Source organism: Rhopalosiphum maidis, chromosome 2 (genome assembly GCF_003676215.2).
Source record: "Rhopalosiphum maidis isolate BTI-1 chromosome 2, ASM367621v3, whole genome shotgun sequence".
In the NCBI taxonomy this organism is placed as follows: domain Eukaryota; kingdom Metazoa; phylum Arthropoda; class Insecta; order Hemiptera; family Aphididae; genus Rhopalosiphum; species Rhopalosiphum maidis.
In genome coordinates this window covers 42,531,373-42,547,863 of record NC_040878.1, presented here as the reverse complement: position 1 = coordinate 42,547,863, position 16,491 = coordinate 42,531,373, and the positions used below count along the sequence as shown (strand labels likewise).

Below are 16,491 nucleotides of genomic sequence, written 5' to 3'. Positions count from 1 at the left end.
ACAAAATACTTAAAAATTAAAGTATATAAGTACTTAAAAGATCATTTATACTTATAGTACTTATGTCTTATATTAATAAATAGTTAAGACGGTGGTAAGACTATAAACAAACTTTGAAGATTACAAATACATAGATTACTACTACCTATAACCTATTATGCATTACCACTGTAACTATTGTTATTTTACTTGACATTTTAGGTAGCTAATAAAAAAAAAAAAATAGAGAACAATTTCACAGATTAGAGGATCATAAATTAAGTTTTTAGGAAGCAAAGAATTAAAAAATGTAATTGAACCAAACAGTTATATATTATTTATTTTTTTATTAATTTAATAAAATAATAAGCAGGACTAGATTAATGATTTTGGTTACACATTTTGTTGAATTGTTATCAAATTAAACTAAAACAAAAACAATTTGTTTTTCATTGTTTAATATGTGTATACATATTAAATAAACTGTAAGTAGAGTAAAATACAGCAGATCATTTTCAATATACGTTAAACTTGTAACGCCAAAAGACTGCAGCTATTTTACTGACAAGCAACATGACTAGGTTTTATAAAATATAAGTAGTGTTAGATCTGAACTTGCTAAGAACATATAAAATAAAATTTAATGATTTATTAATTAACTTTAATAGCACATTAAATTAAAACTGAATTCTATATTTGTTTGGAGTAGGCAGTGACCGAACACCATTCTTATTATTCGAATCTCCCTTATAAATCCCATCTCTTTGCAATGATCCTCTTCTTCCTTGAATTCCCCCTGGAGAGAATATTCTCAATTTAGATTCAATGTTTGATATTTTATTTGAATCTGGTGTGCCCAAACTTCCAAAATCAATTTTTCTAGGTGGTGGAATAAAACTTCGTTGTGTATCTTTGTAAAAAGAACGGCCTGGAGATTCTCTAGCCATTACTCTGGGCGGATCAAGTATACTCTTTCCTGGAGAATCTCTAGGACCAACCATTATTGCCCTAGTTGGAGATTCTCTGGTGATACTAGATCTTGATTCTCGATTGACACTATTTCTAGATGAAGACTCCCTAGGCCCAGTCCAAGACGATTCTCTAGAGGTAGTAACATCTGATTCATGGCTAGATCTACGATAACGTCCATCTGGTGGCAAAGGTGATTGTCTGAGTGATCGTTCTAATGGTTCAAATTTAACAGAAGAAGGACATTCGGTAGGAGTATTTGGAGCTGTGCTAGCATCACTAGATGTATCCAGGGAATTCAAGGAATTCTTACGGCTGTCGTTGAAATGATTGTATTCACCTAATTTTTTCACATCTTTAGACTTGACATCCGAATCACTGAGTCGACCATACTCTCCAACTTTGCTGCTAGATTTCCTGTGTCGTTTTGGCCGAGGAAGTGAGCTAGGAGGTAAACTTCCACAACGGCTTTCTTGTGTTTGGCGTTGTGCTTGTGAACACAAACCTTGTTTCTCCAAAAGCATGATGTCATCAGCCCGGTGGCCAAGGAAATTTCCAGTTACACCCTCCAGTAGTGGTTGGGGTGTTTTCGCTTTTCGCGACAAAGAGCCCGTATGAGAGAAGCCTGGAAAACAGCAAAGACCTCTCTGAAAACAAAAACAAACACGTCCCCCCATCCAGGCACCCAGTAAACGTCCAATTCTCTTGCATAATTTTTTTTTTTTTTGTTTAATCAAACCGAAATTAGAATGAAATAAAACTCATGCCTGATTAATTCACTCAAAAAAACATTAAACTAAAAGAAATTAAAAATGTTCAAATACATTAAGATGTTTTAAAAATTAGAAATAACACACAGCTGTATTTTTTTTTCCATAGCAAATGAAAATTATTAATTGTTTTGTTTTGTTTTTGGTTATACTTTTTTTTTTTCAAATATACACATACAATTTAGTTCAAGATCAAATTCTCAAGTAGGGGAGAACGTGTTAGTTACGTTACCTTTCAGGCTATACCAATTAATGGCATTTAAACGATGATAATTTATAAAATTAATACCCACACAGATAAAAATATAATAGAGCGATTACAAACTAAATAGACAAAACGAAAAACGTTTGTTATATATTAATACAAACAAGACAATATTCAACAATCAAAACAAATAGACAACATCGGAAACTGAATCAGAGTAAGATGATTCTGCAACAGTGTTTACCTTGTTCAATAGCTGCGAGTCCAATTCTTTTAATTGGTCATCTAATGATTTATGGTCAAAACTTTGATTTGTAGATGAATATTTATTACCGTGGTGGTGATGATAAGTACTGTCCACACTACTTGTATATGAATTGTTTGAGCCAAAACCTGAAAAATTAAAAAATTAAAGCTAGGTGATAACAAATTAAACTTATATTTCAACATTGATTTTATATTAAGTAAAATGTATTTAGTTATAATTTAAACATATTTTTTCAAAAACAAAGTAAAAATATTGCCTGGATTCCAACACAAAGAATTTTCTATTATCTAGTCTAGGGAAGAATCAACATAAAAACTCAAGACAATAAACATGAGATGGTAGACACTTAAATTAAAACTCCATAAATTACCATTTTTCAATTTGTATGCCTTTAATTAATTGTTAACTCAAATATATTGTCCTAAAAAGTTCTATTAGTTTTTATTCAAATATTATTAATTTAATTTATTAATATGATTTATGGTCATTGCCAAAAAACGAATAAGATTCGGAATTTTGCCATTTTATTATTATAGTTTGTCCAGCAAGAGAACGCGCCTAACTGGTTCGCTTATGGCTGGGTATTATTGGGGAATGCGCAGAAAAACTGATTTTGATTGGTCTGCGGCGCATTCTCTCGCTGGACAGAGTATAATTTCAATAACAAATATCAATTAAGGAGTACAATTTTCTTTTTTAATGAACTATGTAATAAATCAAAATTTAATAATTGGAATAATCAGTTGAGAGATGTTTATATTATGTAAAATATGTAGAAAAATAGAAAAAATTAAAGAATCAAATAAAATTGTTGAAATAGATAAAAATGTTGGAACCATATGTGAAAATAATACTGGATTTTACCGTATCAATGGATTTTTGGAGATATTTAATACCTACATAAAATATGTACAGAATATACATATCATATTGTCATTAAATTATACCACAATAGCATTATTATAAATTATAATAATATATTTACCGAGGTCATCAGAAGTTAAGTCTGTAGTATTAAGACTTGAATGTGGAGTATGATGACTAAGACATATACTTGGGTATGACCCAGACACGTCTTTTTCAAAACTATGTTTTTTTTGTAACACCCTTATCATTGCATCACGTTCTGCCAATCTAGATTCTAACTCTTTCATCCTGAGATTAATTATTGATAAAACAAAAAATATAATTATTGTAAAACAATAAAAATAATATAGGTACAATAATTGAAGAAATTTAAATTTAAATACCGCGATTCTAATTCGCTGACTTTTTTTTGTGCTGCATGAACTTCTTCCATTTGTTTTAACTTGTCTGAACGTGCTTCTGCGATTAGTTTTTCACTTTCTTGACCCGTCTTTTCTAATGCTGCTATTTTTGCATCCCTAAAATAATTCATTAAGTAACATGAAAATAGATTTTAGAAGTATATTACTTACTTTGGTACACTTGCTGCATCTATAGCAGCTTGCCGTAGTTCACTTTCTTCTAGGTATCGTTGTTCCCATTTTGCAACTTCACCTTCAAGCCGCATTATTTTTTCATCTTTTTCACGTAACATACGTTTTAATTCAGGTAAGCTTTCACCCGGTTCATTTTCTATAATTTTTTATCACTATTTATAATTTATACAACATAAGAGAGTCATATTATGATTTTAACTCACCTGTTGAACCATCTTGAGAAGCATTATTATTGCGTGCACGTTCATTCCTCAGTTCTCGCTCCAACTGGAGTCGAAGTTTACGCTCAGTCTGTTCACGGCGATCACTTGCTAATTGAAGAGAAGACAATGCTCGTTGAAGCTGAGCAACTCTTTCCACGTGAACTTGCTTCTTACGACATTCTTCTTCTAATCGAACTACATTAGACTGAGCATTAGTTAACGCAGTATCCAAAATATCAATATGAGTGCGTTGCTCTTCTAATGTAGCACGTTGAGCAGCTAATTCAATTTCTTGGCGGTCTTTAGCTGCTAATAAGTCTTTATCTAAAAATAAATCATTAATTAAATATTTATTGTATAAAAATAATAAACGACATACTCTGGGTTATCAATTGAGCTATCATGTTCTCACGTTTTACCATTTGATTAGAATCTACTATGTTTGAGGAAGACAATGATTGATCACGTAAAGCACGGTTTGCTTCTTGTAAACGCCTAACTTCTGCTTGAAGTTTCAATCGAGCTGTTCGTTCAAGTCTTTCCCGTCGTTCGCTTGATTCCACAAGTTCTTGATGAGAACGATACACCTTGGACACTTCTTGTTCAAGCTAATAAATATAAAAATTTTGAGAACCAATTGATCAATTTTAAGTACATTTTGTGTCATAACAATTACAAACACGTGAGTAATTAAATATAAACAAGTAATGTTTACCCTGTACGATTTGGCAACTTTTTGATGGCACGATTCCAGTTCTATTTTCAGACTTTTGTTTTCCATCATCAAACAGTCCACTATGGACAACATTTTTTGATCTTTTCTAGAACCATTTAAGATATAGGATTAATATTACATAGATTTTAATTTTAAATATATTGGTAATACCTAGTATTTCCTAGTGTGTGTCTCATGGGATCCGTTTCAGAACGTTCAATTTTTAACAAACCTGTACCCAAATTTGGTTGAGACTTTGATTTAACCAAATTTCTAATAGGAACTGGTCGATACTCAGGTAACCATATATTCTTATCAGTATCATGCCATCTAGACAAATTAGTATCACGTTTTGATGGATCCACTTTGACTTCTTTAGCGAGATGTTTTAAGACCTAAAACATGAATACTTGAATATAAACCATATTAATAAATTATGTAACGATATAAGATCAAATCATACATGAGATTGATTAAGATAATCATCTGGTATATTAGTTATTTCCCTAACACCCATGTCAACATTCTGTCGTACGCCATTTTTATGTCCTTGATTTTTTACTTCTTCCCTATTTCCATAACGATATTTAGGTATTCCAGAACTGAACCTAGTCCCATCATCGTTGTGAATGATAAGTGTGTCATAAGCGGAAGGTGATGATAAACTAAAGTCTTTATGTGTTTCTTGTCCCTGCGGTTCTTGTCTAATTGCTGTTCTACGTCCATCGTTAGTGTCATCAAATGATTCACTCTCACTGCCGCTATATTCACCACTCAACACTATATTAAAGAAATTTTTATTTTATTATTATTATTATTATTATTATTATTAGTTTTTCAATAATCATTAAGTATTTTTTACACAATAATAAATAAACACAAAACATGATTTATATTAAATAATTAAATAAATTATGAAATAATCAACTTAAATAAATAATTATTATTTAAATTAAATTAGCAATTAATGGCATAAATGGTTAATTATATTATACAACACTAATTAGTGTTAATTAAACAAATTAACTACTTAACACCTTTTACAATATTTCTTAAGTTATATTATAAGTAAAGTTTTGCTAAGTATTCAATTTCTGGTATCCAAATACATATTTTAATTACTTTTCTGTACTTGAAATTAAATACTTTTATACTTGAATAAGATTTTATCTAGACACACCTATCTAATATGAGTAGTAAATAATATACTTTTTATTATTGGCACTATACTAGTACCTATCTTTAGTGAAATATTATTAAGAACAAAAAAATGTGATCCAATTTTCTGTTCAGGATTGTATACCTATATAATGTATACATTATTATTTGAAAAGTTCAGTAGTTTGATTTTAATTATTCATACTATAGTTTAATTGGTTTTGAGGTCCACAAAAAATATAATACTTATTATAAAATACAATACGATATAGCAGTAAAACTCGTATGGATATCAAGGTTATTCCGCGCATTCGAGTAGTTTATCTATTATGAATATTTAACATTGCAGTTGATTTATTTTTTGTTATAGGTAATATAAATGTTCTATAATATTACAAAATCATTGGCAGCGCATATAATATTATATAACGCATATATGTTGAGTGTTCAGGAAGTTTGAAAACTGTTGATTGTTCAAAGCCACTACCTATTATTAGTTTTTGAAAACGTTGGCTAAGTAAAATATTTAAAATACGCTAAAATATTAGCGTGTCACAATTCTTTTAGTTAGAAAATAATTATTATTCTTTTCCTAGAGAAGAAAAATATAACGGTAGATCTGAGCTTATTAAAAACTTTAATGCCTAATTCAGTAATTATAATAATATTTAATTTAAATTTAAAAAAAAAGCATTCACTACTATTTTGTCTTTTATTCATTGAAATTATTATGCAATTTAATTTAATTTTTAACTATTCTTTACAAGACTGCAGCTTATATTATTTTTTAAAATAAATAAAATAAGACTGATAGGAAATTGAAGCTATCAAACCAGCTAATTTTCAATCAACTAAATGTTTTTAATGATACATGGTTAGTTATTAGTTTATTGTTTTGGTGATATATTTTTTATCATGTCAACGTTTGATTTTCAAACCACTTATTAAAAAAAAATTACGTAAGTACATAAATATTTCGTTATTAACAAAATTGTTCAATGTACAGAGGTCAAGTCAACTATCTATAGATAGTAATGTAACGCATTGGAGACATCTGTATAACTACGTTTTAGAAGAATATAAAACAACCACACATTTTTATAATAAGTTTTAACGATTCTATATTCAATGTTACAGTCAACTTTTAGTCGAACTGTGGAGTGGTTACTAATTATTTACCTTTTGTTGACTGTGTTTTGGTCGAGTATGAACGGTATGCGATTGGCTTACTTCTCGGCGAACTCATTATTGGACATCACACGCGTAAAAAATTCTGTAAAATTGGAAAGAAACAAATCGGTAAAAATCAAAATTACAATATCATATTTAATGCAACTGGCAATTAATTGTACGCAAAAATCGGGTTTATTGTAGTGTTTATGTGGTCACGTAGTATCACAGTAATACACATTCAAACGTCCAAAATGTTTAAGTGCACTACATTGCGAGTAAGTAATAATAATATCGTTGGGTACTTATCTAACATAACATGGGAATAAATTTAAAATAGCGACAAACGCACGCTTTGTTGTTACGGCGTTGTCGTCGAACAAACCACCGGCGGATGCTGTACACGCACAGATGATTATATTGTTATTATTAACATTATATTCGAACAATATAAAACACACACCTAGGTAAATTTGCCTAATAAACGGATTTCGTCGTAAATTATACAGACATTGCGGTCCACTGAACACGAAGGGATAAGTCAAACGTATAATCGTTAATGGAAAAAATTTTGACGCCGCACAATATCATTCAGTTGTCTGCAGCGGGTACGCTATTAAAATTTGAGTTACAGAGTTTTAATATATGTTATAAAACATTTTTATCCATATAAAACACTCCAGTTATTTACGATATTCAAATTTTACGTAATGTAAAAAGATTAGGGTACAGATGTACATTTAAATTCATATTTTTAATAGATAATACGGTAATTTTATTATTTTGTAAAACAGTCAAATAGGATGTAGAATAACAATTTCAGTTATTTATAAGTTACATTTGAACTCAAATTATAATAATAAGTTATGACTTAAAATTTGAGATATTGATGATTTTTTTTTTTAATTGATTCAAAATAATCATTTGTTTAAAATAATTATCATTTCTAACTACATTTAATAAATGTATACAGTACTCATACTGTATACATTCATCTATGTATAAAACTGATCAACTCCAGTACCTACTACTGATCATAGTATATAATACTACATACATTTCTGTTTTTAGAAATATACTTATTAATCCCAAGAGGAAATAAAAAACAAATCATTTGCTAGTTTCAACTTTGTTGCATATTAAAAGTATTTTTTATAATCACAACTATAAATCATAGAACTGCATTAAACTAATACCAATCAATAAAAAAAAATAACCTAATATTATAGGAAGGTTTAAACAATTATAAAATGGGTACAATAAATATTGTTATTATTATATTTTTTTATTAAACATTAAAATCAATATGAAAATTATAATACAGTGATTCAAGTTTCTACAACAAAAACAAAAAAAATATACATTTTTTTTTTTTTTTTGATTTACAATGAAATTAAATAGCATACAAATTAAACAAATTGATCATTCATGAAAAAAAATATATATATATTTATATATATATATAATTAACATAGCAAATGTATATAAGTATCTAAAATAATTTTTGAATTGTCAGTAAGCCTATTTTTTAACAGTAAAATATTTTAATATTTTACTCACATAATATACAACATTAATATTAATAATAATGATAATAATAATAAAAAAACAGTAAATGTAATAAAAATTATCACCAATTAAAAAAATTATATATACAAATGAAAAATATATACATCTATTTAAGTAAAATGGAAACTTACAAATCATATAATTAGGCATTCTATATAAAATAACCAATTTCCAAAAAAAAATGAAATATTCATTCAGTTATATTTTAAATTATTTTCACGTTAATATTTTTTTTATGACAAAGCACATTAAATTATTGCTGATAATTGTCAGTTTATGCAACATACAAATAAAATGAACAATTGACACTCAGTTATACTTTTTGGACAACAAAACAAATTTAACAAGAACAAAAATGTGTACATGGAATAAAAATAAAAGTAGCTGTCCAAAAAAAATACTGAAATATTACCCATTTATTAAATGATAGACAACCACTAATATATTTTGAGTTGACTACCAATATAATATTTAAATTAAATTAAATTACAGTCTTGGTCATAACATTTAAATGTTAGTTAGTGGATATATTAAAATTTTTAATCATCATATTGAAAATAAGAAATGGATATTATGAAAGTTAAAGAAGACAAAACTTAAGTGAATAACATTGATTATTAAAAAAAAAAATATATATATATATATCGTGGTTTGCTATTATTATTATTGATAACAAAAGACTAAGGAATTTGAAGTACTTCTTTAACAAGAAAAAGTTGTAAATAAAACAACTATTTATGCTTTTTTTTTTTTTTAATGTTTATCAGTATTATTTAAACATAATTTTTATTTATTTGTTAATAAAAATAAAATGAATTCATCAAAAATTAAAATAATAAAAGCCAAAAACTACATCTTATTAATAATATTAAATGTCACAATTCTAACCTTATGAATAAATTCTACTTTGTACTAATTTTAAGTTACCACTAATAGGTGATTGGTAGACACAGAAAAATAACGATTATAATAGAAATTATAGTTAAGACAATGACAATGTATCTCGTATGAGTTTTTGAACAGCTGATCCAACTGATGGACTATTTGCACCACTGGTTAGATAATTTGTCTTAAATAAGTATGGTTGAATATCAGCAAATGATGTATCAAACACTAAATCCAATTCAGACTGTGGTGGTATACTTGGCAAGTACTCATGCCTATTCATTATTTCTGCTATATAAATTATTTTTTCACTCAAAGAGTCACTTATTTTTTCCTTAGATATTTGTCTATTAGTTTCATTACAAATTTTCAACAAATCAACGCGCACGTTCCACACTTCCCAAGGTGTACACTCTGATTGAAATGGCCACCTAGCTTTTTTTTTTTGAAAAAACTCCAATGTGATCTGTCCAAACGTGTGATTATCACGCCTGAGACATTCAGAAAATTCTGAAATGTCATTTCGAAGTTTGCGATCTAAATGTGGTGATGAACAACAAATATATGTAAAGTCAATGAAATCGCAGTCAACATCTTGTAAGCCTACAGTGCCCATGGTATAAGTGCCATCAGGAGCAAAGCAAAATTTTCCAAGTGATCGATGTAGAAGTACAGTATGAAAAAGACAGGAGACAGCTTCATCTACTTGAAAACCTTCAACGCTTAACTCAAGGCAGTGGGAACGTGCATTCATTTTGAAGATGCGATTTGATCATTTCTTTTGTGCAAAGATTGTAGAAAAGCAGCATACACACTGCATACAAAACTGTAACAATACATATTATAAATATTATTATTCTAATAGTATCAATATTTGTATTTATATAGATATTACTAATGTGATGTAATTACATATCACAATAAAAAAAACTGACTAAATTGCTTTTCTTATACAAGAGATTAAAAGTGATTTTAAACCTTAACTCAAAATATTACAGTATATGTCAATGAATCAAAATCAAATAGTACTAGTAGTACCCACGTAAAAAAATAATGAAAAAATTAATATAAATTAAGTATCGATTTCATCTTCCAGCGAGTGCATTATTTATTATAACACAAGTAGTCATGGGTTATAAAATTTACAATAATTTAAATATGCAGTCATAATTGTACATCCATAAAATAAACATAAAATATTATTATATTAACTACTTTAGATCTAATTAATTAAATAAAATTTTAATTTGATCAACTGTTACAGAATTTGGCCTGAAGTTAAATATAAAAATTATTATGTACTAAAATATATAAATAATAGTATAATACCTATGAATATAATAATATTAATAATAATAAAAAAATAGGGAATTATTATAAATTTATAAGCAAATTACCTAATAATATGTACTAGCGATAAAGAATAATACTAATATTATTTATTATTATAGCCATACAGACTGTTGTTTACAAATAATAAAAATAATAAATTAGGTAGAAAAAACAGTGTGTATAGTATTTTGTGATAACACACTTAACTTGCATGTGATAAAATGACAACTTCAACAAAAAAATTATTGAAACATTTAAAGATTAATCCATAAGATATAATTAAATTCTAAAGGAATACCTACAACTATTGATAAAATAATATATAAATAAAATAAAAATTCATAAATACAAGACTATTTTATTTACAATAACACACCCGCTGTAAGGTTAAGAATATACCACCAAGAATATTTAACAATAATCGACAAATAAAGAAAGAAAGAAAGAAAAGAAATTGAGAATTTTGTAAGTACCTAAAACCTGATAGCTAAATGTATTTAAATGTAAAAAATCATAATTAGAATTTAATATCCAATATAACATTTGTTTAAATAGGTTTAAATCATCAAACATCATAAATCTATCTACAATTGTATTCTTGAATTAAAATAATTTATAAGACAATATTATCTAAAAATTATGGTTAATAAAACATGTTTGCTATGACTCCATACAATTAAAATATAAGACAGCAAGCAATATTGAATAAAATATTAATAATTTTTTTTACTTTTAATCTAACTAGGTATGTAATGACTAAAATCTTCATGCAAAAGAATTATAAATAATAATAAACATATAATTTAAATTTTCAAACCTATATCTAATTCAATGCAGTTTAAGAATTACAAAAAACTATATATTGCATATTGTTAAAAGGTACCACCCAGTTGTATTTAATTTACAAATGAAAAGCAATAGGAAGGTAACTAACTATAAAAATAGATACTTACAATCATATTTATTATTACTTGACTTTATATACTGTATAATTAACAAAATTTAATCTCAACAAACCAATCAATAATGTAAAAATAGATCTAAATAAGTATCCTATATTTGTTTAAACTTATTTATTTTAAAATATAAGTAAAAATGGACAAACAATGTATATAATTGTTCCTAAACTTATAATCAAGTGTATACCTCCTAATTGGACCATTATTTTAAAATACTTAAATAGGTTAAAAACTATGTATTTTTTTAATGAATTTTAACCCCAATATTATTTATTTTGATAAGTGATCATTATTAGTTAACGTCATAAACTTTTGATACTACAATTAGATAGTACATTTGAAAAATAATTATTATTTGTAATTACTTGTTGTGGAGAAACTATAATTTGTCACTAGTTAGTTATAATTTTACCAAAATATGTTTATTAATGTAACTTGTGGATATTAACTAATAATATACTTGTAGAATAAATTAATTATTGGAACACTTAAGTTATACTTATGGTTACTTTTTAAATACAATAATAAAATATAATATGTTATAAATCATAACTCAATATATCTACCTATGTTTATAATAACCTACATAATTTATCATAACAATTATTATGCAACTACTACTAGAATATAAAATAAACAAATATATTAACTAGTATTAAGTACTTAGTTTAATCAAGAATTTAAAAACCTAGTAAAAAGTATAAATTGTATTAGATATCTTCATATTTTCAAGAACGTTCTTTAAATAATTCACAAGTTATAAACTATAGGTACCTATTTCTTCATTTTTAGTTTTAAATTGTTATTAATTATTACATTTAGAAACAGATATTGTAATAATTTAAATTTTATTTTAAGAAAAAAATATAAATAAGTCAACTTATATGGTTAATCCCATAAGGCTATTTTGTAAACAAAATTAAATAGGTACCTACATAATAAATTAACTACTAGAAAAGGAATTACTACAATAGATAATTTTAAGAGTATTTGTAAAAAAAATGATGGTTTTACTGAAGTACCTACCTAATATAAAAACATTTGTAAATAATTTGGTTGTTACTTGATTAATGGCATGTGGTAATTAAGGATCTATACCTAAGATATATAAGTATATCACTTAACATAAGATACGACAATGTACTAAGTTATTTGAATTGTATTTAATAAATAATTTAGTGAAATTAAATATTAAAAATATAATTGTAAGCAAATTATGGCTTTTAATTGTATTATGTACCTACCTAGTATGCTATGAAAAATAGATAACTCCTAAATTTTTTTTTTTAACATTAATTTATAATATAAGATCCGTACTAACCTAAAATGACGGGGTCCACAGGATTTGTGTTTCTGAATTTGTGTGTTGAGTTAAAAAAAAAAATGTGCACACATACTTTCACTGATTAATGGTGATAGCCTGATAGCTATTTAATAAAATAATGACACATATTATATAACAAATGAATATCAACATATAAAATATACAATAATAAAAAAAAAACTAATGATAAAAATATAAAGTAAATAAATAAAACCAAAAGGTTGAAAAATAATCTTAAAAAAAAATCAAGCAATAGATGCAAATGCAAACTAAAGAAGCCTCTCTTAAATACTTAATAGGTTATATTAAATAAGTATTACAAATAAAACTAATGGTAAGGTATATTAAACTGCACAAGTTTCTATTTCAAAAGGCTATTTAATAACAAAACTTTAAGGTTTCTATCAAAGTTGGCACCTTTTTAGCAGGTACTAGGTATTGTGCATTCCAACATCAGATAACCTTTGATTGAACCAACAAAATATTTACCATAGTAAATAACTTATACATATATCTCTAATGCTTATTAGTTGATAAATTATGTAATAAATCATTCATTTTAAAGATGAATTCTATACACAGATATTAGTACTAATAGGGAAATTACAAAGGTTAATAATATAAATGCAAACATTTATTAAATGTAGTATTATCAATTAAATTTAAAAATAGACAAGTTAATACATAATGTAGATATCAACTATCTAAAATTCACAAAGAAAATATAGAACAAATCGTCAAACTGTAAAAAAAATTAGAAAGAAGTACCTATTGTGTATAATAAATAAGACAACAAGACTAATTTCATGGTTAAGCGAGTGAGTACCGATGTATATATTAAATAGGTATTTTTATTTTTAATTACTTCTGATAATTAATACATTTTCCAATACATAAAAACTTTAAAATTGGTGTGTTAGATACTCGTGTTCTGAATTATTTAATCACAATTTTAATTCAAGCCTAATATCAGAATATGAGGCAGAATATTAATAAAATTATATAATGATATCTGTTATATTTAGACAATTTAAACAAGCTTTTACCTATCTGATATTATAGACAATTTGGCAAAATAATGTTAGTTTTCAAATTATATTTAACTATAATTATAAGCAGTTCTTAATTATTTGCTCAAATTTTACTTATTGAGTTTAAATTTATATAAATCCAAGTGGACTCAGAACTAAACAAACTTAAAGATGATCCAATTTGAAGACTTTTTAATAACTACACGAGTATTATTATTATTGATTGCATTAAAATTGGATAATTATAAAAAAAAAAAGTCTTGAAGAATTAAAAGGTACAATTAGAAAATCATTGAAAGAAACGACAGTGTATGGGATGGGTTAGTAAAAAATCTGCTTTGTATAGAAATGCCAGATTTGAAATACCTTGAAAATTCCTACAATACAATTCAACAACACGTTTAGAATGTTTTATTTTTAAACCTAATTTAATTTTAAAGTGTTCAGAGCAAGAGATTGATAAAAGTTCAAGTGTCACTGTCAATGTAGATAAAAAATAAACAAAAACTAGACTTGATAAAAGTACGATTTTAAAACACACAACGACAAACATAATGATTTTCACCTGAACAACGGGTAAATCTGTTAAAACCATTGTATTAAAAAACTAGGTAAGAGTTTTATTAGGTTCACTGTTGCAAGCATGATATTTTTGCAATACACGTGTTGGAGAAAACAAAACTCGAGTTCATAATAGTTTAACCTTGTGAGCCAAAATCATAGACAAGTACAATACCTATTATGTAAAATATAAAAACACAAAAATGCAGAAAATATTATTATTTTCATTTGGTGAACGGTCGTTATCACAGTGTCGATAAGCATACACGGTCAATAGAAAAATAATGATTAAAATACAAGAAAATTTTTTTTTTTAATAGTCATGCGAGGCCATGACGGGGATAGAGTGTTACTATATTATTATAATGGCAATAGCGTCGCAGTATTAGTACTACTACTAATCATAATAATAATACTAATAATGACGATGATCTAAAACACAGAAATTGTGCCTGTTATAATTTTATTACAATTATGTGTGCGTAAAATAGCCGAACAAAACAATACGGCGTAATGGATGTAAGTACAAACAATGTAAATTAGAATCGTTTATAATGTGTCTATAACGTTATTGTTATCTGTCACCATTACGTCGAGCGATTGCTACACTAAACAAAGATGATTGTGTAATTAAAAAAACACGACCGTCGATGGTGGAAGCAGGTGTCTCGCACTGTCGTGCAACTGCCCAAATGCCGACTGGTTCACAGTGATTTCCGACATCGACTAGCCTCCCCCCTAATCTCCTAGACCTATGAGATCGGATGGTTGAAAGAAAAACGGCGAAAAGAAAACCTGATACGGCCGTATCAAGATTGATGTTTCCCCTACCCCCTTCTTCTAAACCCATAGAGCATACAAAGAAGTATGAACGCGCATAACGTGCAAATACCAAAAACAAACCGTCTAAAATTCCAAACTCCAAGGTCATATTCATCACACGATTTGGCAATTCACGCTTCCACTGTTGTATCAATTGCAATCACATTGCGGTTTACGTTTTACGATTATACCTAATTGTTGATTTCTAAATAATATTATTAAATACACTCGAACTGACGGCCAGACGAACCGGACCGACACGCAGCAGATATCGAAATACGTACACGCTCACGATAACAGTTCAACGGCGAATAACAACAAAAACAACAACAATATCTTGTCATCGTCGTTGTCGGTACAATACTGACAATATTATTGCGTGCAGACGCTTGTTCGGTCCGAAAGATAATAGAATAATATAATATTTTTTAATCGTTTTAGGCTCGACTGGTAGTGTAATAGTAACACAATATAAAGTACTGTTTTAGCAGTGTAGTAATTATATATATATATATAACAGAGGTGTAGTTTTCGAGCACTGGGCATGTAATTACTATATATATACTATTAGTTGAAGTAACGTCAAACGTGTGACGAACACACTAGCTACGAAAGACAACACTTACGTGCACTGCGGATTTGTATCAGGCGAAGGCAATCCGTTGACAATTGCGTCGAAACTGTGTGTGGCAGTGGGGCATAACAACAACAACAACAACAACAGCAGCACCGCCGAGTTAACCAGGCACACTAGGGTCGTGTAATCGTCTTTATTGGTATAGCCTACAGGTACCTGGGTGGATGACTGCTGTTGTTGTCGCGGCGACGATTATTGCTGTGCTGCCGCAGCGTTCCGTCGGTATTATCACAAGTACGAACTGCGGGAGACGACGAACACACAAGACGCTTTGCAAAGAGATGAACGACGGCGAACGGCACTCGGTCGAGTGGTCGACGGTCGACGGGTCGTCGCGACCAGGAAACAAAAGAGGTCGGAGCGTGGACGGCGCACAAAGGTTACGGTGTTGCCAACGGACGGGCGGCTGAGCATTCGGCCCCGATGCTATATTACGCGGTAGGCAACACTGCGTGATAAATTATGTGATAT

General features: G+C 27.8%; 2 protein-coding genes across 2 annotated transcripts; both read right to left on the bottom strand.

Annotated features, from left to right (window-relative positions):
- Nucleotides 1-334: 334 nt before the first annotated feature.
- LOC113555080 lies at nucleotides 335-16,356 on the bottom strand. The gene is made up of 12 exons (XM_026959402.1): nucleotides 16,010-16,356; nucleotides 6,910-7,003; nucleotides 5,036-5,352; nucleotides 4,744-4,967; nucleotides 4,573-4,678; nucleotides 4,237-4,465; nucleotides 3,858-4,181; nucleotides 3,631-3,790; nucleotides 3,442-3,576; nucleotides 3,177-3,346; nucleotides 2,168-2,316; nucleotides 335-1,595 (listed from the first exon to the last, which is right to left on the bottom strand). Exons 2-12 carry the CDS (start codon nucleotides 6,974-6,976, stop codon nucleotides 657-659), a joined length of 2,820 nt encoding a protein of 939 aa, XP_026815203.1. The 5' UTR covers nucleotides 6,977-7,003; nucleotides 16,010-16,356; the 3' UTR covers nucleotides 335-656.
- On the bottom strand, nucleotides 8,674-13,140 carry LOC113555081 (autophagy-related protein 101). The gene is made up of 2 exons (XM_026959403.1): nucleotides 12,967-13,140; nucleotides 8,674-10,180 (listed from the first exon to the last, which is right to left on the bottom strand). Exon 2 carries the CDS (start codon nucleotides 10,106-10,108, stop codon nucleotides 9,452-9,454), a length of 657 nt encoding a protein of 218 aa, XP_026815204.1. The 5' UTR covers nucleotides 10,109-10,180; nucleotides 12,967-13,140; the 3' UTR covers nucleotides 8,674-9,451.
- Nucleotides 16,357-16,491: the final 135 nt, after the last annotated feature.